Source organism: Typopeltis vanoorti, chromosome 11, assembly GCF_054136105.1.
Source record: "Typopeltis vanoorti isolate ZY-2024b chromosome 11, IOZ_Tvanoo_1.0, whole genome shotgun sequence".
Classification (NCBI taxonomy): Eukaryota; Metazoa; Arthropoda; class Arachnida; order Uropygi; family Thelyphonidae; genus Typopeltis; species Typopeltis vanoorti.
The window spans coordinates 32,932,034-32,954,934 of record NC_143559.1 but is presented as its reverse complement, the minus strand read 5'-3'; the positions used below and the strand labels follow the sequence as shown (position 1 = coordinate 32,954,934).

At 35.9% G+C, this 22,901-nt stretch overlaps 1 protein-coding gene across 1 annotated transcript in view; it reads left to right on the top strand.

Moving 5' to 3' along the window:
* The window catches only part of LOC150101422 (uncharacterized), a 274,314-nt gene that overhangs the window by 86,647 nt on the left and 164,766 nt on the right, over nt 1-22,901 (top strand). Inside the window, exons 12-13 of the mRNA XM_090400110.1 lie at nt 12,027-12,108; nt 14,738-14,908. Of these exons, the coding sequence (XP_090256236.1) occupies nt 12,027-12,108; nt 14,738-14,908 (253 nt within the window). The remainder of the gene's footprint in view (nt 1-12,026; nt 12,109-14,737; nt 14,909-22,901) is intronic.

Sequence of the window (22,901 nt, the reverse complement as noted above, 5' to 3'; positions counted from 1 at the left end):
CTTTGAACAAAACAGGACGCTCTGTTGAAAAAATGACTACAAGAATACTAATCTTATAATAACCACAATAAACCTGAAAAATCTGGCCTTAGCATAGAGTGGACTCTGACCATGAATGCATGTGCTATTATAACATTTATTATACACAAGTTCTATTAAAAATTTGCAAGCATGATTCTTTCAGAAGTTTGTAGGTCTATCATATCACCCTTCTTTCTCCTATTTGCAGTTCATTTCCCCCCCCCCCCCCCCCGTTGTGTCCTCGTAATGCACATTCCACAGTTCGAATATTACTTTAATACTCACCTTTTTACCCTCTCCAATCTATCTGCATCACCTTGGAAACTAGGAGACTATATCCATAGAGAATATTCCAGATGAGGTCTTATAAAGTCTTGTAAACTGGCAAAATGACTTTGTTCTTGCATGTCACTGTTCATTTCAGCTTTGCAATTTATCCTCTAGGGGTTGTATTTGCTATTTTTACTCTATGATCCCTGAACCTCAACTTTTTATTTACTAAAACTCCATGATCCATAACCTGGTCAGGTTCTTCTAGCTGGCCTGGTTTGCCTAGTGGTTAGCGTATCCGCTCTCCAGTCAAAAGGCTGCAGGTTCGAATCCCACCATGGGCATGGATGTTTGTGATTGTCTGTGAAAATAATAGTAGTGATGGTGGACAGTAGATGGCGTTGGTGTAGATGGGGCGGTTTATGGATGAGGTTGAGTGGTGGAGACGGAGAGTTGTAAAGTAGGTGCCCTCCCTCGATGAATCTTAGGACTCCCTGGAGGTATCAAATAATAATAATAATAATAATCCTGCCAATAAAATACACCATTAGATATTTTATTACGTCAGGGTGCATAACTTTACATTTGCTGACACTGAAAAGCCTAATAATTTTCATAACTGACATAAGGATGTACATAGTAAGGATATAAGTAATATAAAGATATTACTATGTACATAAGGATGTACATAGTGATCCTTCCATATAATCTTTTTCTTAAGAATCTCTTGCTTAACTAGATTGCAAATCCATTTCATTCCTGCCTTGTTTATTCTTAAAACTCTACCGAAACATTCCATCATTGCATCATTAATTCATCATTAATACATTAATAATGCATCATTGATGTATTATTAAATACACTGCACATTTTAAATGTACTGCTGATATCCTTCCCTAACAACTGATACCGTGGGATCGAACCTAGTATTCTCCTCAGTTGGTCATAATTCCCTTCTTTGAAGTTTAGTATGTAACCTTTTCTAAATGGAATATCCATGCACTTAGCCACTTCCCGTGTTAGTACAGCATGATCACTCCACCAATAGTCACATCTTTTATTGAAATCCCCTCTGAGAGTGTAATCAGGTCTAATACCCTTGGACTTTGAGTCACTTCTGTCACATGCTGCTTAAGGAAATTGTCATGCAACAGCTCAATAAATTCATCTTCATTCTTTTCACGAGATTTCATTGCTACCCAGTCAATGTTCAGATAATTAAAGTCACCCATGATGATTCAGCAGTTAGTACACATTAGGTTTATTTGGCAATGCATTTCATCGTCACTAGCAACTGATCTGCTAGGTCTTTAGCAATACCTCATAACTGTCTACCTCAACTTATCATCTGATCTGGACTGAAATAATTTGATAACATTAACATCACACCCTCTCCACTTCTCTCCTATCTTGTATATCCTTCTTAAAAATACTGTATGCTTTACACTCAATACCAGTTAGTACATTCTGGTTCCGAGAGCCAAGATTCACTACTGCCAATAATTTGAGGCCACAACATATTCACTAAGACAACAAACCCTTTTATTCCTTATACTCCTGACATTTGTTTGTGTGCAGACATGATAAGTTACCTCCATAGTTTTTTGTATACTCTCCTCTGTAGTCTGCCTAATCCAGTTGGACAACTTTAAGATTTCTGTTCATATCTAATGCTTCACTTACTCAGACATCCTTACACATACTTAATAAGTCAAAATCAGATGAACACACAATCGTTCATTATAATCACTTCCATCATTAAAACATATTATTAATATTGTTATCATATACACAAATTTTCACCATTCCTCCCATCATAATCTAGTTTCCCTGATTCTGTATATTAGGACTCCAGGCACAAATATATACCAATTTCTTTTTTTATAAAATTCAGAAAACAAAAATAATATACATTAATTAATATTCCGAGAATCTGAATTTCAATTTATTTACTTGTTTAATTTTATTTACTTATGTGTTTATTTATTTATTTATTACTATTCAACATAAGCAGAACTGTATAGTCAAAATAGTTTGCTTTAATGATTTTAAGCCAGAATCCTCTGATTATACAGTTTCTCTTAAAGCATATTCAGTGCATTTTGCAATAACTGTTTTTCTTTTCTCCTGTTTTCTTCTTATGTAAAAATTCAAGTAATTTTATCTTACTTTATTTTTAAAATTTTCTTTATCATTTTTCATAAAAAAAACATTTTATTTTATTTTTTTACATCAATCCCACAGATGAAAGGCTGCTAAACCTATTGCACATCATTGCTGTTTGGACATTCTTTTTTCTCTACCACATGTTCACACATGTGGTTGAGAAGAAAGAATGAACCTATTGATATGTTTTTTTTTAAACAACTGGAAGTTATAATCCTTGGTGAAAATAGTATTTGAATGTTTTGAGTAGTTATTTAAGTAGGACATGCCTCCCACATAGAGAATTGCCAGGACATTGTATGGTCTTGACATTGGCCACTACTTACCATTATACTGAGATTCACTCTGGGCATTATCAGACAGAGTAAGTGGCAGCTGGATTATTTTCTAGCTGTATGGAAGACTCCTGGAACATTACCATTAAGTTTGACAGTCTTATGTACTACCTAGCACGTGGACCTGGTTTATTGCCATTACTCTCAAACATGGTAACCATAAAGTTGTAAGAAGGGAGTGAGGAGAAAATTTATAAGGAAGAAAAATTTTGCACAATAAATAATTTTCCTTATGACAAAAAAAAAAAAAAAAAGAAAGTGACATATTTAAAACATTCAAAAAACTTCTAATCCTTTTTGCTCCTTTGCAGTCATTCATCTCATTTTCTATTTTGAAATCTCATAATCATATGTCTGACTCTTAGTCATTTTGTTGATGAATGTTGGCCATTGTTGTTTTATAGAGAATCACATTTATAATTTTAACCAAATTATGACTTTGCTCAGGAACAATGCAGAATTGTAATTTGCTTTCCATATTCTGAGTTCTTTTAGCAATTTATGTTTCTTTAAGTTCAAAATTTATAAACTCATGCTGCTGTATATGTTTACTGAAATTGGATCAAAATATAATTTTTTTTAACCAAAGCAAGGAAATTAAATATAGCTGTATTTTCACCAGAAAAACCAATTTCTGATGATTATAGTATTTATTGATGACCCTGAGGACTTATTGGCCTTTCCATGAGTTGTATTAACACTGCTATATTTAAAAGAGAGTATCTTGTTAAAGATTACCTTTTATTATGTGAATCGTACCAAAAAAAGGCCATAAACAGGGTACATGTGGAATTATCGGGCTGGAAAGTATGACAAGCTTAGGAGTTTGATTGGTTCAGTGCCATGGCATGTACAAATGCAAGGACTAGAAGTTGATAGTGCATGGAAGGCAGTTAAGAAGTGTTTGCATGAAGCAATGGCTGACTGTATACCTAGAGTCCGAATCAAGTAGGGGTTAAATGGATGAATAACACCATTAAGCTTGAGCTGCAAAAAAAGAAACAACTATGGAGGGAATTTAAGAAGAAAGGTGACCGGCAGGCACATGAACGGCATAAAGCGCAGGCCAGAAGGGTAACGAGTGTGGTAAGAAAAGCAAAAAAGATTACGAAAGAACATTGGTCATGCAGGCTAAAGAGAATCCTAAACAGTTTTTTAGATATGTAGCAAGTAAAAGGAAAAATGTACATGGCAAAATGATTTTAAAGAATGCCGATGGTAGGGAGGTAACTGAATCAGTTGATATAGTTGAGTTACTGAGTGAGCACTTTGTAAGTATATATCATCCAGGTGGTGACATTGCAGAAACGAATAAACCAGTAGATTATACGGGAATTGTGGTGAATGAAGTGGAGGTGAGTAGTCTATTGCATAACCTCAATGTCAATACATCCGTGGGATTGGATGGTATACCACCTTGTGTCGTACGAGAAGCAGCTAAAGAATTGTCAGTACCCTTGACCATTTTGTTTATTTTGAGTCTTGGGCCTGAGTTAGTCCCGAGGAGGTGGAAAGAGGGGAAAATAGTTCCACTGCATAAAGATAGTCACAAGACTGCTGTTGTAAATTACCGACCGATTAGCATATCAGGAATCATTGTCAAGGTCTTAGAGAAATTAGTCAAGAAAAGAATACAGGATTGGATAGATGAAAATGGGATATTGTATGGGGGACAACATGTTTTTGTGAAGGGTAGATCATACCTTAGTAACTTGCTCACATTTTATAACACAGTGACGGCTGAACTGGATAGGGGTAATGGGTTTACATTGATTCTACTGGACCTTGCCAATGCCTTTGACAGGATACCACATGGAACCTTAATCAGTAAACTGGAGCAGATGGGGGATAGATATAGGGTTGGTGAGATGGATAGGAGGGTGGTTGAAGGAGAGATACCAGAGAGTGGTTTATGCAGGACTGGAGTCTAAAAGACGGCCTGTGACTAGTGGTGTGCCGCAGGGCTCTGTTCTTGGACCACTGCTTTTCAATTTGTTCATCAATGATATAGGAAAGGATTTGAGAGGAAGTGTTCACTTGTTTGCTGATGATGCAAAGTTGGGTAGAGCAATTGTGAGTGCACAGGATGTCAAAATTTTACAGGATGATTTGGATAGTTTGGAGGACTGGGCTAGGAAAAATGGATGTCAATTTAATGTGGCAAAGTATAAGGTTATGCACTTTGGGGTGAAAAGAATAGCAACAGTATATCTCATTGGTGGAACCATACTCCAGGAGATTGATGAGGCCAGGGATTTGGGAGTGTTGGTGGATGGGGAATTGAAGTTTAGGGGGCACATTGCAAAAGTGACTAAATCAGCTCATCAAATCACTTGGCTTTTGAAAAATACTTGAACATGCAGAGACAAACAAGTTGTTGTTCCTCTGTATCGAGCCTTGATAAGACCCCATCTGGACTACTGTGCCCAGTTATGGGCACCAGGGTTTCTTCGTGATGGGGAGGAAGTGGAGAGGATCCAGAGACGAGTGACCAAGATGATAGAAGGTCTCTGGAATGAACCTTATGAGAATAGGTTGAAGATTTGTGGGTTGCAGAGATTGGACGATAGGCGAAGGATGGGTGATATGATTGAGACATTCATATTACTGAAGGGTTTCTATAAGATTAATCCAGAAGATATTTTTGAAAATATGACTGGTGGTGGGAGGACTATGGGCCATGCATGGAAGCTGGGCAAGAGCGTGGTTGACAAGGGAGTTAGAGCTAGGTTTTTTACTTGGAGAGTGGTGAATGAGTGGAATAAGTTTCCAGAGTCTGTTGTGGGTGCTACAACCGTGAATGAGTTCAAGGCAAGGTATGATAGATACTGTGTGAATGTCGAATAGTTGTTCTTGACATGATGTTAGGGCCTCCCTCGATGAGTCTGTCGACTCCTTGGAGTTGCCCAGAACAACAACAATAATAATAATAATAATAAACTTGCATCAATATCGTGGGTGGGCTAAGGATTAGATAATCCAGAAATGCTGCTGTGGAGATCAAACAAAGAATTTTTTTTTTGGACCACTTCAGACATCCAGTAACTGAGATGGCAGTCTCATGCTGGATGATGAAATTCCACCTAATGACATTCATAGACATCTGTACCTGCAGTCAAATTTGAACCTGTATTTTAAGATTTTACTGACCTGATAACAATTTCTAGTATCCTTGAGGCACACCTAGAAAGCTACTTGTATTCTTATATTCTTATGTATTATTTGAAAATTGCAAACTTAGGTTTCTTAGTATAGACAGTCTTGTGCCTTTACTTGGTTAAAAATGTGAAAATATTTATCCAACTTCAGCAAATACATAGTATTTACTAAGCAAAACATCTGAGCTTGTTTTCAGAAAATTTCACTTCAATCTCCAATTAATAGTAAACATGTAAGCTGCTTAATTATAGTCACATGCTACTGTAAGGCATACTTTGAATTTTAAGGATTAGATAATCCAGAAATGCTGCTGTGGAGATCAAACAAAGAATTTTTTTTTGGACCATTTCAGGCATCCAGTGACAGTCTCATGCTGGATGACGAAATTCCACCTAATGACATTCATAGACATCTGTACCTGCAGTGGGATTTGAACCTGACTGTTAATGCTGGATTTTTGTTCTTACCTCAGGAGATGTGAGTTCATAAAAGATCCAAAACAGCTATTAGACAAGTGAAATCTTATAATGCTATTTTATATTGTAAGATTTAAGTATAATAGTGTACACTGAGTCGGTTATTGGTTGATATGCATATACACACACACACACACGCTTGCGTATAATAAGCCCTGTACTTCTTATAATGGCTAAGGACAAGATACGCAAGAAAATTGTTCATATTTGTTTTAAACAACTGTGGATTGCAGTATTCTGAATGTTGTTGAAAGAATCTTGTTATAGAGATACTAAGGATGAATGAAGCATAGTTAACACTATGAATTTCATCTTGGATAAAGATGAGTTATGACTAATTGCTGCTTGAGTTCTCAGTGGTGTTATAGAGTGATGTATTTATCGAGAGTGATTATCGATGCAAACTTTATAAAATTAACAGCTCTTATGGAAGAGTCTGCAGAATATTAGAAATCACAGATGAAATACAATGAAATAACCAAGTTGTCTTAATACGAATCAAAAACCATGCCAAACATATCCCCAAAATTTTATCAGGATTGATCCACCCATTTTTGCATGATGCTTGAACAAATAGATATCTTATCCCATCTTCCTATTCATGTTAGACTTGCTTAGTGGCCTGTTACAGCCAAGTAACTTGTTCCCTTAAAAACTGCTTATTGTCTACTATTGGGCACTTAACCTATCTGCATTTCTTGCTATGTCTGTAAATTGCATGCGTTCCTCTGGCTGGTTTGCCTGTTTGCAGGATGAAAAGTTCTGCCACCTATATATGAGACTGGGCTCACCTTTACTTGAAAAGCCATGATAAAGATTCTTTCCATGCTAGACAGGAATCAAACCCAAGTCTTTCCAACCAAAGGGCTTGGTTGATACCAACTGAACTATGGAGGCTCCTACAATATTTCAACTTTATTTATAGATTTTTACATATACAGGTAAACCTCAATATATGTGGTTAATTTGCTGGCCTGGTTGGTTGAGTGGTTAGCATATCCACTCTCCAGCCAAAAGACTGTGGTTCCGAATCCTGCAGCCTTTTAACTGGATAGTGGATCCGCAGGCATGGATATTTGGGATTGTTTGTGAAAATGCCAGTCATGGTGGTGGGCAATAGATGATGATGGTAGTTGCAGTTTGCTGTAGTGGTGGATTTGGACTCCTCCCTGAAGTCCAAAGATGAGTCTTTGGACTCCTTGGAGGTGTTTTGTCATAATAATAATAATAATAATAATAATAATAATAATTTGTGTAACGAGTATACTGTATATATCAAAACGGCATATATCAAAGTTAAAAACCATTGGGAAAAATTCTAATTTATCCATAATGTTTTGGAACATTTGTCAGAAGATTTAATTTAAGCCTTTGAAATATTTTAACTGTGCATGATAGAAATATAAAGAATAATAAAAAGCAAGTAAACTAAAAAAGATTTGTTTATGTATTAAAGAAATGAACTTCAAAACGAGTGAAAAATGGATATACTACTTTCTACAAAACATATTTGTCAAGCATCATTTGAACAATTGTAGCCTTTTTCTCTGTGGAAAATTTACTATTATAACTAATTCCGTTTTCTAGGGTTCATTAAACTAACATGCTTCTTTCCACATTCAGATCTAAATCCATAATTTGTTGTTTAACAGTTTCCAAATTTCAAAACATCTGCATAAGTTCCTTTAACCAAATTTCCTTTGAGACACCACACTCCTCTCCTTCAGTTGTTGCTCACTGTTGCCCCAATTCTATAAGATCCATGTCAGTGAGCGGCTGTGAATGTGAATCCAGCCATTCTCTTACATTGGAGAATCAACATCTTCAAAGCCAAGATGCTTTCCAATGATGCTAATTTCTTCAATAAGATCATCAACTCAATTTTCAAAGTGACAAATGTCATTTGTGCAGTAAGGCACAAGATACACTGCTTGGAAAAAAAGTCAATGGACACTCCATGGGTAAGGTCCATCATGCCATGCAACGAGTCATTGTAGCCAGTATAAATTGGAGAAATATGATGCTCACAAGTCAGTGAAATCGCTGCGAGAAGGGAACTGACCAAGTTTGAAAGGGGCAAACAGACAGGCCTGCCATGTTGCAGGCCTATCTGTTTGACAAATTGTTGACAAATTGGGCCATTCCAGGTCAACAATCAGTGATACCATACTGAGATGGAAGCGCAGGGAGTCAACTGCAAGTGCTACCCACAATGAATGACCCACCAGACTCACCAAACATGACTGTAGGGTGCTACAAAGGATAATACATAAAAATGCCATCCATCAGCTGACATGTCAAATGTAGAGTTCTGGGCATTGACTGGCACAAAAACACATTCAAACCGAGGCTCACAACATGGGTTTCCATGATAGGACTGCAGTATCCTGGCCTCCAGCCAAAAGGCTGTGGGTTCGAATCCTGCTGTGGGCATGGCTGTTTGTGATTGTCTGTGGAAATACTAGTGGTGGTGGTGGTGGTAGATGGCGTTGATGTAGTTGTGGTTAGTTGTAGGTGGTGGTGGAAACAGAGAGAGATGTAGAGTAGGGGTGTCCTCCCTTGATAAGTCTTTAAAGGCTGGCCTGGTTGGCGAGTGGTTAGCGTATCCGCTTTCCAGCCAAAAGGCTGCTGGTTCAAATCCCGTTGTGGGCATGGATGTTTGTGATTATCTGTGGAAATACCAGTGGTGGTTGACAGTAGATGGCGTTGGTGTAGTTACGGTTAGATGGCGATTGAATGGTGGAGACAAAGTTGTAGAGCAGGTGACCTCACTCGATAAGTCCTTGAACTCCCTGGAGGTGTCAAATAATAATAATAGTATGCAAGCCCTACATTACCCTACCCAGATGTGGCGTCATCTTCAGTGGTGGAAAGAACATGTATAGTGGGACACGGAAGCTTGGAAAGCTGTATTATGGAGTTATGAATCTTGCTACATCCTCTGCCAAGCATAGGAAAAGATTGTGAATGTGGTGGATGCTCGGTGAAAGTCTCTTACCCGGAGTGTATAACCCTAACTATGAAATTTGGAGGTGGCAGTGTGATGGTATGGTACGGCACTGTTTTTTCTGGTTTGACCTTGCACCTCTGTTTATGGTGCCATGAACATTAAACTCGGAGAGGTATCTGAGCATTCTGGACAATGCAATGCTTCCCACTTTGTCGTATTTTTATTGAACTGATCATTGTCTTTTTCAGCAAGGCTATGCACCATATCATAAAGCTGCTGTTGTAATTGTAGGATGAACTGGAGTGTCAGTTTAGGTGAAAGGACATCCACCCCACAACAGTCTAGGACCTCATTACATGCCTACAGATAAGATGGTCCAAAATTCCCATTGATTGCTATGACACACTTCTAGAAAATATGCCCTGCAGGATTGCTGCAGTCATTGCAGCAAAAAGTGATCCTACATCTGATTAAGGTGGGTGCCATGGCTGTTTGTTCCTCACACTATGGTGTCTGTTGACTTCTTTCCAAGCAGTTTATTTCTACACAGTTCTTACTGAACTTCTTGCCATGACTCATAAATATTTTCAATAGCTTGTCTAATGTTAAAATTCTTCCAAAATTCAGTCAAAGAAATTGCACCTCCCATTGTAGCTTGCACTACTTGCACAAAAGTTCTTCATAGATAATAGTCCTTGAAAGTTGAAATTATGTCCTGGTCCATTGGCTGTAACAAAGATGTGATGTTCAGAGTTAAAAATATAACTTTTACATTTTCACACAGGTCATTCAATGTAGCAGGATGGCTAGGGCATTGTCAAGAACTAAGAGAGCTTTAAATGTAAGATTATTTTGCTTGCAATAATTTTGACTGCTGGACAAAAATAAGTCTTGAACCAGTCTTCAAACAAAGCTTGCTTGACCCATGACTTTTTATTTGCCCATCAAATTACAAGCAGAGATGCGTTATTGCAAAGCCCTCGGATTTAGTGAATGGTAAATAAGCATAGATTTCAATTTGAAATCTCCTTTAGCGTTTCCTCCCAACAGAAGAATTAAGTGGTCTTTGGAGACTTTGAACCAGGATTTGATTCTTCATTTTTAGCTAAGAAAGTTCTAGATGGCATTTTCTTTCAATAAAAGCCGGTTTCATCAACGTTAAAAATTTGGCAATCATCGTAATTATTTTCCTCGATTATTTTTTAAACATGCAGATTTGATGGCTGCATCTTAATGGCACTCACCGCTTTCCCTGTTAACTTGACATTACAAGTTCCAGTTTGAGCTTTACATTTTTCAAACCACTCTCTGTTGGCAGAAAATATTGTGGTATCCCCTTTGAATTTGTTTTCTTTGAGTGATGAAAACAGGCTAAGTGCTTTTATTATTATGTGGTTGGTACCAATTGGAATCTATTTTTGATTGCAGTCTTCCAGCCAAGTTATTAAAAGATTCTCCATATCAACTGAAATAAGACTTCTGTTCTTAGTGCACTGCATATTGAATGATTTTGATGCATCTTTACCTTGTTCTGTGTATTTCTTAGATTTGGATAGAGTTAGTCATATTGTAGACTCCTAGTTTTCAATATGACAGTTAGTCATATTGAAACCTAGTACCATGCCGGTGCTTGTCTTGCTTTGACCATCATCAAACTGCTTAATAATGTCTAGTTTTGTATCTAAAGTCATAATTTTATGTTTATTCTAACCAGATATCACCGGCATATCATTTTTCCTTTTGGGCATGTGAACTTTAACAGAATAATAAATACAGTGGTACTTAGCATGAAATATAGTAATGAGAAGACACTGCTTTGACACGTCTGCCTTGGATGGTCACCTAAGTGAATCTGAGTTTATGGCAGCACAGTGACGTGACAGAAGCACAATCTGGCAGCACTGTTTAGATACAACAGTTTTCAGGCTTTTTTTTTTTTTTTCTGTGTTGTAATCAACCAAACTATGCAAAATTTAAGGTGGCTTATATAGAGGAATGGTATAAATATTTATGACTGTATTAACCAAAACTTGCATTGATCGACACGTCATATATCAAGATTTACCCGTGTTATACAATTTTGAAATGTTATGTTTTAAATTGTCAACTACATATTATTATCGCTGGGATGTCTTTAGTGTATTGGTCATATAGTGTTTTTGTGTGAGCTGTCTGTCAAAATGAAGCTGCTGATCTTAGGCATGGGTGGTGGATATAAAGAAATGTATAATTAAAAAAATTAAATTATTCATGTTTTGGGAGTGTAAAGTGGTAACTGCCTTTCAAACTATTGTTCACATTTTATTCCTTTAGGAAAAATTATTACAAAACAATTTGTTGTTTCTTTAAAATTGCAAATTCCAGATTTGAATCTTAAATTTGGAATTATAGATAACTGTAATAACTTTGTCACTATAGCAAACACCACAAACCTACCCACTCTAGCAAACCACAGTTACAGTGCTATGCTAAAAGTAGCAAACGGTCTACTAAAAAAATAAAATAAAAATAAAACTTATATAGTCCCTTACAAATTTGTATTGCATAGCAGGGGTTGACTGTGGTGTATTTAATGTTATGCTATTATTGTTATTATTATTATTTTTGTTGTTGCTCAGTTTATATTTACATAATTTATAATTTTTTTAGGATAGCCATTGTCCAGAGAGCCAAGTTTGTAAAATGGTGGAAGTTCATTGTGATAGTGATTGGTGTCCATATATACCACAGTGTAATTATCTTCTCTGTTCATAAGTATATTCATAAGTTTCTGATAATTTTGGCAAGCTAATATCATTGTTGTTTTCTTTTTTATTTTTACAATTGCAAGTAATGAAATCATTAATGCCACTTTCCCAAAAACTGGTATTCAGAGAATTATTACTAATGACTAATGCTATTCAAATTTCATAAAAATTATACTTGGTACTTTCTTGAGGCGATTGCTGAAAAATGAAAATACAAAATATATATATATATATATATATATATATATATATATATATATATAAAATAATAAAATAGGAAAAAAAATTCTTAACCCATCTACAGAACGAATGTACTATAGGTTTACAAAAACCTTTCATGGGTGGGAGTCACATAATTATATGTATGTGTGTAATTGGGAAAGTTCTTGATAACCCAGGAACTTTTGTCATGTCATCTTCCTTATACCCTCTTTTACCTTGCGGTGTCGAGGGTCCATTGATCATCGGACCTCACTCCGTTTACAGGAAAAGGTGGTCAGCCTTATGCCCCGGTGTATCCTATGGCCTGTAGTGTTGAGTTCTCAAGGCCAGTTTGCCTGCTTTGCGGGATGAAAAACCCCAGAATAAACTGGGGAAAAAACCCTGCTGTCCACGCCCAAGACTGGCTAACTTGGCTATGGCTGAGGAAGATCCTTCAGCTCCTCATGTCACCAACGGGAATCGAACCTAGGACACTCCTGGGGAAGGAGTGTCCTAGGGAAACGCATAGCCACTAGGCTAACCGTGCGGACTCCCAGGAACTTTTAGTAATTATAAAATTTATGTCATATAGTATAACTTTAGTATAGTATAATAATTTTCATTGGACAAATATATGGTCATCAACTGAATATAACAAGTTTTTAATTTCAAAAAAAACCTAAATATTAAAATTTGGTCATTATTACTGGATTCCAGTCTTATAGCTGGAAAGCATTTGCCTGATTTATTAATCCTGAAAATGTGACCACTGGGAAAAAAATTTTGAGTTACATGATTTTCAGATGCTCAAATCACTCTTGTGTTTTATACTGAGAAATGAGACAACTGTTCCCAAGGGTGGTTATGTGTCTCAAGATTATAAATTTTTTTCTGATAAAGAGTATAATTTTTTAAATTACATAGAGAGGCTGCTTCTACTTATGTGAACATTTGCGTAAATTCAGTTTTCTATATGAAATTTTCTGATTTGTTGTTATAGTTGATTCTCACTATAACAGATTCATAGAGACACACAAGAATGGTTTGTTATAGTAGATAGTTATATGCTATAGTGAATTTTTTTTTAACACTAACATCTACCCAACATTCCCAACCAAAGCTTTGCAGATACAGAGCTTTGGTTGGGAATTTTTGTTATAGTGAATTATATTTTTTTTATTTTTTTTTATTTTTGCTATAGTGAGCAAGTTTTTTTATAGCAGTGTTTGCTGTAGTGAGAGTCAACTATATAAAATGACAGATAAATATTAAATAGAGAAATGAATAAATGCTTATTTTTTGTTATAACATATCATTTTAATTAAACCAGAACAACATAATTAATGCAGTGGTCTTTTGTTATATTGCTATACTGGAGGCATTCTGATACCTAATCAGAATGCCTGGATATAAATGTAAATTCATGCACTGCAAGATGTTAGTAAAAGAGAGTTAAACTAACAGCTTGCAGTGCATGAATTTACATTTATATCCAGTGTTTACTATGCCACCATAACTCAGTTATGGACGTGTAGTCACTTCCATAACCTCATTTAAACCTAGGTAGTGATACAACCTAGGTTTAAATGAAATGGGAGAACCTTTATAATGACTAAACCTTTGATGATGAGTTTAGCCTCACTGAAGGTTACGGGATTTTTCCTGACTGAAATTCATATTTTGTATTACTGGCAATGTAGACAGACCCTGTGACATAAGAACTGAACCTTGTGGTATGAATTGGATATTACTTTCCTTCTGGGCTGTTGTTTTTCCCTATACATAACTTACTGGTATCTAATATACAGATATTTGACTATCCACTCACTTACATCTTCTCTTTAACAGCAAATGACAATTCCTGTACTTTAGTATGTGTGTATGTATGTATGTGTGTGTTGTGTGTATAATGTTTGCTGCTAGAAGAAATGCTATTATTACATGTTAGGTTCTAATTGCCAGCTAAAGAAACTGATTGTTTTCAGTTACCTGCTGAATCAGTTAATCTTTATCACAGACAAATAGTGTTTTCCTCCTCACAAACTCAAGTTTTTAACCCTGAAAATCCTGTACTCTGAAAATCAACTGTGATACTTGATACTCTTTCAGACAATATACCAGTTAGGGTTTAAACATATAAGATAGTGGCAGTTGTCTGCTGTATACTCACTGTGAAAATCTTCAAATTGACAGTTACCATAATCTCAACTACTGTGGCAACTAGATATTGTCTGATTGCAATAAGACCAATTGCCTATTGATTTCCAAAAGTTAGGCTGAAGAGTTTTGCCTAATTCCTTTGGAGAATAAAAGTCATTAAAGAATTTATTTATTTATTTAAAAATGTGATAGATATTCACTATTAAATATTTTAAATTTAATGTTAATGGCATATGTTCTTTTTATTTTAAGGTGTTTATAAAGAAAATCAATCACCTTCTTGCCCTGAAGGTGAACCTATTTTATTTGAAAACAACAATCCTGTTACCTGTGATATCACATCAAAGTACCGCCAGTGTCCTGATAGTCATTACTGTGTTTCTGTAGGTTCTAAAGGTCCAGGAATATGCTGTCCAATGTCAGGTAGAATCTTCTGATTTTCTATAATTATTATTATTATTATTGTAATTTTGTTTTTAATCGTTTATTTATTTATTTTATATTATTTTTTTGAATGTCATTCTGATGAAAGGTTGGAAACTTATAGTGTGTGAGTTTCTAAGACTTTCTAAGATTATGTTGAAATCCTTGAAGATTCAGTTCGAACTAATTCTGAATTCTGAGATTTAAAAAAAAAATACTTTGTTACCTCTGTGATTCTCAACTAGCTTTGTATACCTTTTGTACATTTCTTCAGGGAGTTTGTTAAATATTAGTTGAATGATGAAACATTTACTCTATACAAGCTAACTGGAATGGAATGGAATCTTAAAATGGTTTAATGATGGACATGTCATTGCATATGAAATAAAAAAGAATTATCTCATATAAAAATATAATGTGCATCATATTCCAAGGTCTACATATGCAAGATTTTTGATGAATGATGACCAGACTTATAAGATAATGCTAGGTTTTTATTGCACCAACCTGTTATGATCTGTGTATGAAATTTCTGTTTTCTGCCATAGTTAGGATAGCTTTCATTAGATGTGTGGTAGGCTATTCTAGATTGTATTTTTCACATCTTTAGGAAACTGGTTTGCACATGTGGAAAAGAAGAAACCATTTGTAGATCTTTTCAGACCATCCTGTTTCTTCTACATTTTATTTAGTTTATGCCACACCACATGAGTAGCAGATTTTTATAAACTTTTTTTTTTTAAGGAGTGGATAATGATGTTTAAAAGGATATGAAAATCTCAAAATTTTGCATGAGGAGAATGTTATGTGCTGGATACAAGGCGAATTTACTGCACCTTTGTGTTCTTGCATATTTGCTATTATCTGAGGGAGGGATTGCAGTAGGATATTGTTGATCATCTTGCACTTATACCCATTTTTAGATAGGGTGGGACTGAGGTATTTATGTTCTTGATTCCTCTAGAAGTTCTAGAGATGTGGTTTGCTCTGTCTCCCAGTTTTAATTTTCCTGTCTTTTGCACAGGGTGGTAGTGAAATGTAGCATGGAGATATTTTCCTGTGTCACTAGGTTTTCTACACACCAAATAAATGTTTGTTTTCTTTGAAATCTCTGGGAGTATGTAAAGAAATAGTAGTCCCGTTGTTTTCAAGTTCAGGAGTGAAATCATTGATGTAGGCTATTTGGGTAGTTTGTCAACTCTTCTAGTTGTTTTGATTAACCTAGTCATATGATGATTGTCATCCACATTTTCATAAAATGTTTTATTCATTAAAATAAGCATCTTCACAATCAACAATTCTTTCCCAACGAGATACAAGTTTGTAAATTCCACTTTTATAAAATGTTTTGTCTTTAGAAATAATAAACCTAGCAACCTTCGCTTCAATCTCTGTTTTATTACGAACTGTCTATTTCTTGTGTGATTGTCTAGCACCAATAAAAGGTGATAATCGCTTGGAGAAATGTCAAGAGAATATGGAGGATGAGGGAGTATCTCCCATCTTAAAGCACAAATCTTCTCTTGGGTAAGTATTACAGTATGAGGTTTTGTGTTGTCCTGTAAGAATAGCACTTTCTTTCGATTAACTAGTCCTGGCTGTTTCTGAAGTAACACATCCTGTACACGCTCGAGTAGCATCGAGTAGATCTTGGCTGTAATTGTTTGGCCTGCAGTGAGAAACTTGTAGTGGAAAATACCGCTCCAGTCCACCACACACAAAGCATAGTCTTCTGGGGATGAAGTGCTGCCTTTGAAGTGTGTGGTACTGGATTGGTTGGTGACAAGCAATGATAAGTTCACTTCCTGTTAGAGTACAACATCCATTTTTCATCAAAAGTGAGTAAGTAATCCAAAAATGGCTTGTTTTTATGTTGTGAAAAAAGTGAAGAACAAATTGATAGCCATTGAAGTTTATTGTCATCTGATAATGCATGTGGGACCCATTTGCTTTGCTTCCATGATTTTCTCAATTGATGTAAGTGTAAACAAACTGTTTCACTGCTCATGTTAAATATTTGTGAAAGTTCTTGACATGTTAATCTTGAATTATTTTCAACAGCGGCACATAATTCTTCATTATCAGTAATGGAGGATCTTCCTGAACGTGGTGCATCTTCAAGCGATTCATCACCAGAAACAAATTTTTTAAACCATTTCTGTGCAGCACATTCTGTTACCACATCTTTTCCAAATGCCACACATATCTTATATCAAGTATGTTGGAAAACAATTTATTGGGTACCACCTGCACTGATGAAGTAGCTTACTTTTGTAAGCATTGTATCTAACATATCAGAGATTGGTATTTTTATTTATTTATTATTTTTTTTTTTAGTTCTCTGTTATCATGTGTGTTGGCTCATGCTCATGATTTTTGCAGTTCTTTGTTATAGCTTCTGTACAAGGAGTACTACAAGTAATCAAATTATTTTAATAGGTCCAACATCAAGGATCAGATTAAGATTAACACTATTTCACTTCTTCATTCAGAAATTATATTTTCATTGCCACAGTTGCCTTTTTCAACCAGAAATATTGCACCATTCTTCTTCTCCAACTCGTACACAAATGACGGAGAACTTCTAACTGTACCATAGAGCTCACAACACATCTCCATTTGTCTTTCTCCACAATAACACTAGAGGAGTCAAGTGTTTAATGGTTATATCCCCCCCTCCCCCAGTTCTCATAACTTGTGCTCCAGAGTTAATATCCATCTTATATGATTACTCTATATGATTGAGATTTACAAACTTCTGAAAGGGTCATACAGTATTTCAGTTGATGGAATTTTTCAATTTATTGAGAGTGGGGTAAGGACAAGAGGGCATCCTTGGAAACTGAGAATGAATGCTGCTAAGAAGGGAGTGAGGACTAGATTTTTCTCTCATAGGGTGGTGTGTGATTAGAATGGATTATCATTGAGAGCAGTTGATGATGGGGAAGAGAGACTGACTGTAAGTGAGCAAGAGGAGTATGGGGAGTTGAGCAAACTAGATGTAAATAAAGCTGTGCAACTTGATAATATATCACCACGTATTCTGAAAGAATGTGCCAGGGAGCTGACGCTGGCCTTGACATATTTTTTTAATATGAGTCTTGCACTGGGTCAAGTTCCTAAGGAGTGGAAGGAGGGCAAGATTGTGCCACTTCATAAAGGATGTGACAGAACTCAAGCATCAAACTATAGGCCTATCTGTGTATCAGGTGTTGTAGTTAAGTTGTTGGAGAAGCTTGTGAGAACTAGGATCCAGAATTGGGTTGACAACAATGGTATTATCTTTGATGGACAGCATGGATTTGCTAAAGAGAGGTCATGTTTTAGTAATCTACTTACTTATTACAATAAGGTGACAGCAGCATTGAATGTAGGAGACAGATACACACTAGCATACTTAGACTTTGCAAAGGCTTTTGATAGATTGCCGCATGATAAGTTGAAAGTAAAACTAGAATGGAAGGGGTTGGATATGAGACTAGTGCACTGGATTGTATATTGGTTGTCTGATTGGTATCAAGAAGTTGTGTATGGGTGAGCGATATCCAGGAAAAGGAAAGTTACTAATGGTGTGCCTCAGGGTTGCTGTTCTGTTTTAGGGCCATTGCTGTTTAACTTGTATATTAATGATATTGGTGAAGATTTGGAGGGATATTCAGTTATTTGCAGATGATGCAAAGTTGGGATGAACTATGAAGAGTAGAGATGTTGTGACCTTACAAGAATACTTGAATAAATTGAGTGATTGAGCACAGGAATGGGGATGTGAGTTCAATGTTGCAGAATGTAAGGTTTTAAAATTTGGAAAACAAAAATGGGATGCAGAATTTGTGCTTGGTGAGGATATATTATCAGAGGTGGAGGAAATAAGAGATCTGAGGGTGATAATGAATAAGGATATGAAATTTAGGGGACACACATAGCCAAAATTGTGAAGATAACACAAAGGCTTCTGGGAATGATGCTGAGAACACTGACTTGTAGAAGTAGGGAAATTCTTGTTCCATTATACAAGGCTGTGATTAGGCTACACATGGACTATTGTGCCCAGATTTGGGCACCTGGTTTTCAGAAGGATAAAGAGATGTTGGAAAGGGTCCAGAGGGGACTGACTAAGATAGTTTCTAACCTCTGGAATGTTGAGTATGAGGAAAGATTGAGAAGATGCAACTTACAGAGTCTGGTGGACAGGAGGAAGAGGGAGGGGGATATGATAGAGATCTACAAGTTAGTAAGAGGTTGTTATAGGATCAATGCTGGAGAGGTTCTGCAGAAAATAGTGGGAGATCAGGGGAGAACCAGAGGTCATCCCTGGAAACTCTTATATACTCACACCCTCTTTATAGAGTTTCCAGGGATGACCTCTGGTTCTCCCCTGATCTCCCACTATTTTCTGCAGAACCTCTCCAGCATTGATCCTATAACAACCTCTTACTAACTTGTAGATCTCTATCATATCTCTATCTGTGAGTATAAAGAGGACTCTATAAAGGGGGGGGTGAGAAGCAGGTTTTTTTCATGCAGAGTTGTGAATGATTGGAATGCCTTGCCTGAAAGTGTGGTGTTGTCTGCAGAGAAATTGAGTGTGTTTAAAGCACGATATGATGAGCTGTGTGTATGATAAAAGGACCTCCTAGATGAGTCTTTGACTCCATGGGATCTTGGGTAATAATAATAATAATAATGTTGTGAGTGCAAGCAGTGTGAATGAATTCAAGAATAAGTATGATAGCTGGTGCAGGTAGTATGTGGCCTCCCTCGATGAGTCCCTGACTCCCTTAATAATAATACTAATAATATCATCTTTACAATCATTCATTCCTCATCCAGTACTTTTTTACAGCATGAAATGAAGCTTGTATTCATGTCATTTCAAAAGAGGAAGATAAAAGTCATATATCAAACTAATGTGTCATTGCCCTCATCACAGTTCTTTCAAAAATAATGGAGAAAGTCTGGATATTCACCAATTTATTGACCACTAATATGGATTCCTCCACTATTGAACCACATCAGATCTCCTAGCCAACATCACTCTACTTTGAAACAGGTCTGGGGACATGTGTGTGTGTGTTGCCTTTCACGTTTCCAGGGCATGTGATCATATCTGGTGTAGAGACCTACTTAATGAACTACAGTCTTGGTCCTCACTCTGATTGTTCAATTTTTGTAAATTTGACTCATGAAAGGCTGTATACCTATAGTATATTAGTTCATTATGGATGAATTAAGGATTAAGTAAACGATATCCTGCTTTAGGGACCAAATATGGAACTTCTTCCAGTTATTTCAAGCCTCCAATAAATATGATCTCCACTATCCTTGAGCCGGCCTGATTGACTGAGTGGATAGCATTTCTACTCTTCAACCAGTAGGCTGTAGATTCGAATCCCACTGCAGCATATTTGTCAATTATTATTTGTCATAGTCATTAGATGGTATAAGAATTTCATTGCCTGGTGTGAGACGATCACCATGCTTATTGGCCTTAAGTGGTTTGATAAAGTTCTATGTTTGGTCTCCAGAGTAAGGTTTCCAGATTATCTGTTTTCTCACCTAAAATACTATCCTAATATATTATGGATTAACAGACTTTTATAGGTGGGAATTACAAAAAAATTGCTAAGTCTCACTGGGCATTGAAATTAATCTCCTACACAATGGCATTAGCAATTTCTGCCCTGGTTGTAATTTTTGAACTCACAGCCCATTGGTTAGAGAGTAGATATGCTATTCACTTGGCCAACTAAGCATTTTGATGTCATAATGATAGCTTCCTCTCTTCAGATTACTTCATCAGTATTGGATTATTCAAAGTGCTGTACTTCCTCCTATGCATATATTATCTTCTTTTTTTTTGACCAGTCTCAAATCCTATCTATAGATAGGATGACAGATGGCCCTTGACTCCATTTACTCTTTTCATTTGAGTTCCTAGATATTCCAATATACAAGATCCTTCATAACTAATGCTAACACCGATTTCCTTGCTTATTTATGCAAGGAGATTATACTTCACATCCCTTAACTTTGACATTATCAAGATCTGACAAGATCAGATCCCCCCCCCCCTCTCCATGTAGTTGATATCTGTATCCTCTCCTGACACAAGCACTTCAAATCCATACACTCCCTTCTCTTCCAAAAACCTAATGTCTTTTTTTACTTATGACACTGCTTTCCAACTCCTTATACTATATGAATATCAAATCCTACTAATTTTAGAATACTGTTCCTACATCTGTGGTGGCACATTTTAAACCCCCCCCCATACTTACTTGCTATCAAGAACAATCAGAACACTCAGCTCATAGAAGAACCCTTTCTTTTTCTCACATGCTTGCTCCAATTCCTTCTCATAGAGTTCTCTTTCTGCCATTTGTCTCTTCTGTAGGTACTTTCCAAATTAGCTACCATAATTCTTCCACTTAGCCTTAAGTCATTAAACACATGAGCAGCTACTGGTTAACATAACCTGCCTTTGATTGCTGTAGATGACATTAATGTAGTTAGTATTCTAAACACCAGTATGTTCTAGTTTTAACAAAACAAAACAAATGACCGTAAACTTCCTAAATCTAACCATAATGCACTACCAACATAAGCAGTTACCTCCACTATAATATTACCATGTGATCAGTATTAAAAATATCTGTTATCAACAGTCATTTTTATATTGCATTCCAACATTCCAATATACTATAAAACCCAATGAACTGTTGTGTGAGATAACTATAGAAAAATAAACATCATATAGAACAATTCCTTAGGCAACCACAAAACCCCTTAATACAGAATACACCTTAATACACTACATACCTTAAAAAAATCATCTGTTTTTCCATACATTTAAGTAAATGTATGACAGCAGCAGCAACAATATCATAACATTTCTTGCAGTACCAATCGGGTTTAGTATCAGGTCCATATGCTTATCAAAAAAAAAAAAAAACTCTTCCAAATTGCCATTTCTAACAAGAAATTTATACAACAACGGTTCATAGATACCATCTGTGTAAGAGGTATCAATAGAAGAGATTTGTCATTCAAGACAAATTTCTTGAATGATAGCCTGTTTTGAATATTGTGATTATGGGCAAATTTCAAAATGAAGAATGACTCAAAAATTCCTTTCTTCCTTCCATAGGAGGTTGTACTAGGAAGGAACAAGAATTTTTTCATTTATTAGGCAGGCAGCTAATATCAAGGAAAAGCTGGTTCTTGTTGTTGATCTAAACTGCAAAGTGGGAAATTAGTACCAGAAATGAAAACTGGTAAGTTCCAGGTAGATTTTTGTTCATGATGTTTAGTACATCATGCTATATGTATGTCATGTTTCTTACCCATGAAAGGCTATTGACCTATTAGTATTGTGGTTGGGATAAAGGTTAGATAATCAAAAAAAAAAAAAACCCTACTATAGAGACAAAGCATGGAACTTTTACAAGGACTGTGTATTACTAATATCTTGTTCTAGCATAAAGATGTGCAGAAATGTACATGGGGAGAACACACAGAAAAATAAAAAGAAAAAAAAATAGTCTTATTATGTTGTTGTTGATAGTGATATCGTCAGACAAAGAATTTTAAATTGCAAGTTATAGAAGATCTGATGTGTCAACTTGCTGCACTTTATAGCTTTTAGATATTAACTGTAGACTTAAATATATAAATATTACTGGAAAAACTCAGGAAAGGGCCACTGCCCAACTGGTTTCATCTTCCTATTAAAGTACAAGGGAGATCTCAGAAACCTCTGAGTGATCTAAAAGGTTACTGTAAATCTCACTGAGTTGATCTAAAAGGATCACTCGAAGCTCATCTCTTCTCACCTTAATCACTCTGATACTCAGCAATGGCTCCACTCAGTGAAAGGCAAAACTGCTTTATCCAAGGAAGCATAAAGATGAAAATGGGAGTCAGACCCAGGAAGACACCAAAGTTAAATCACTCAAAATTCGTATATTTTCTATATTTTTCTATCATGACTAGT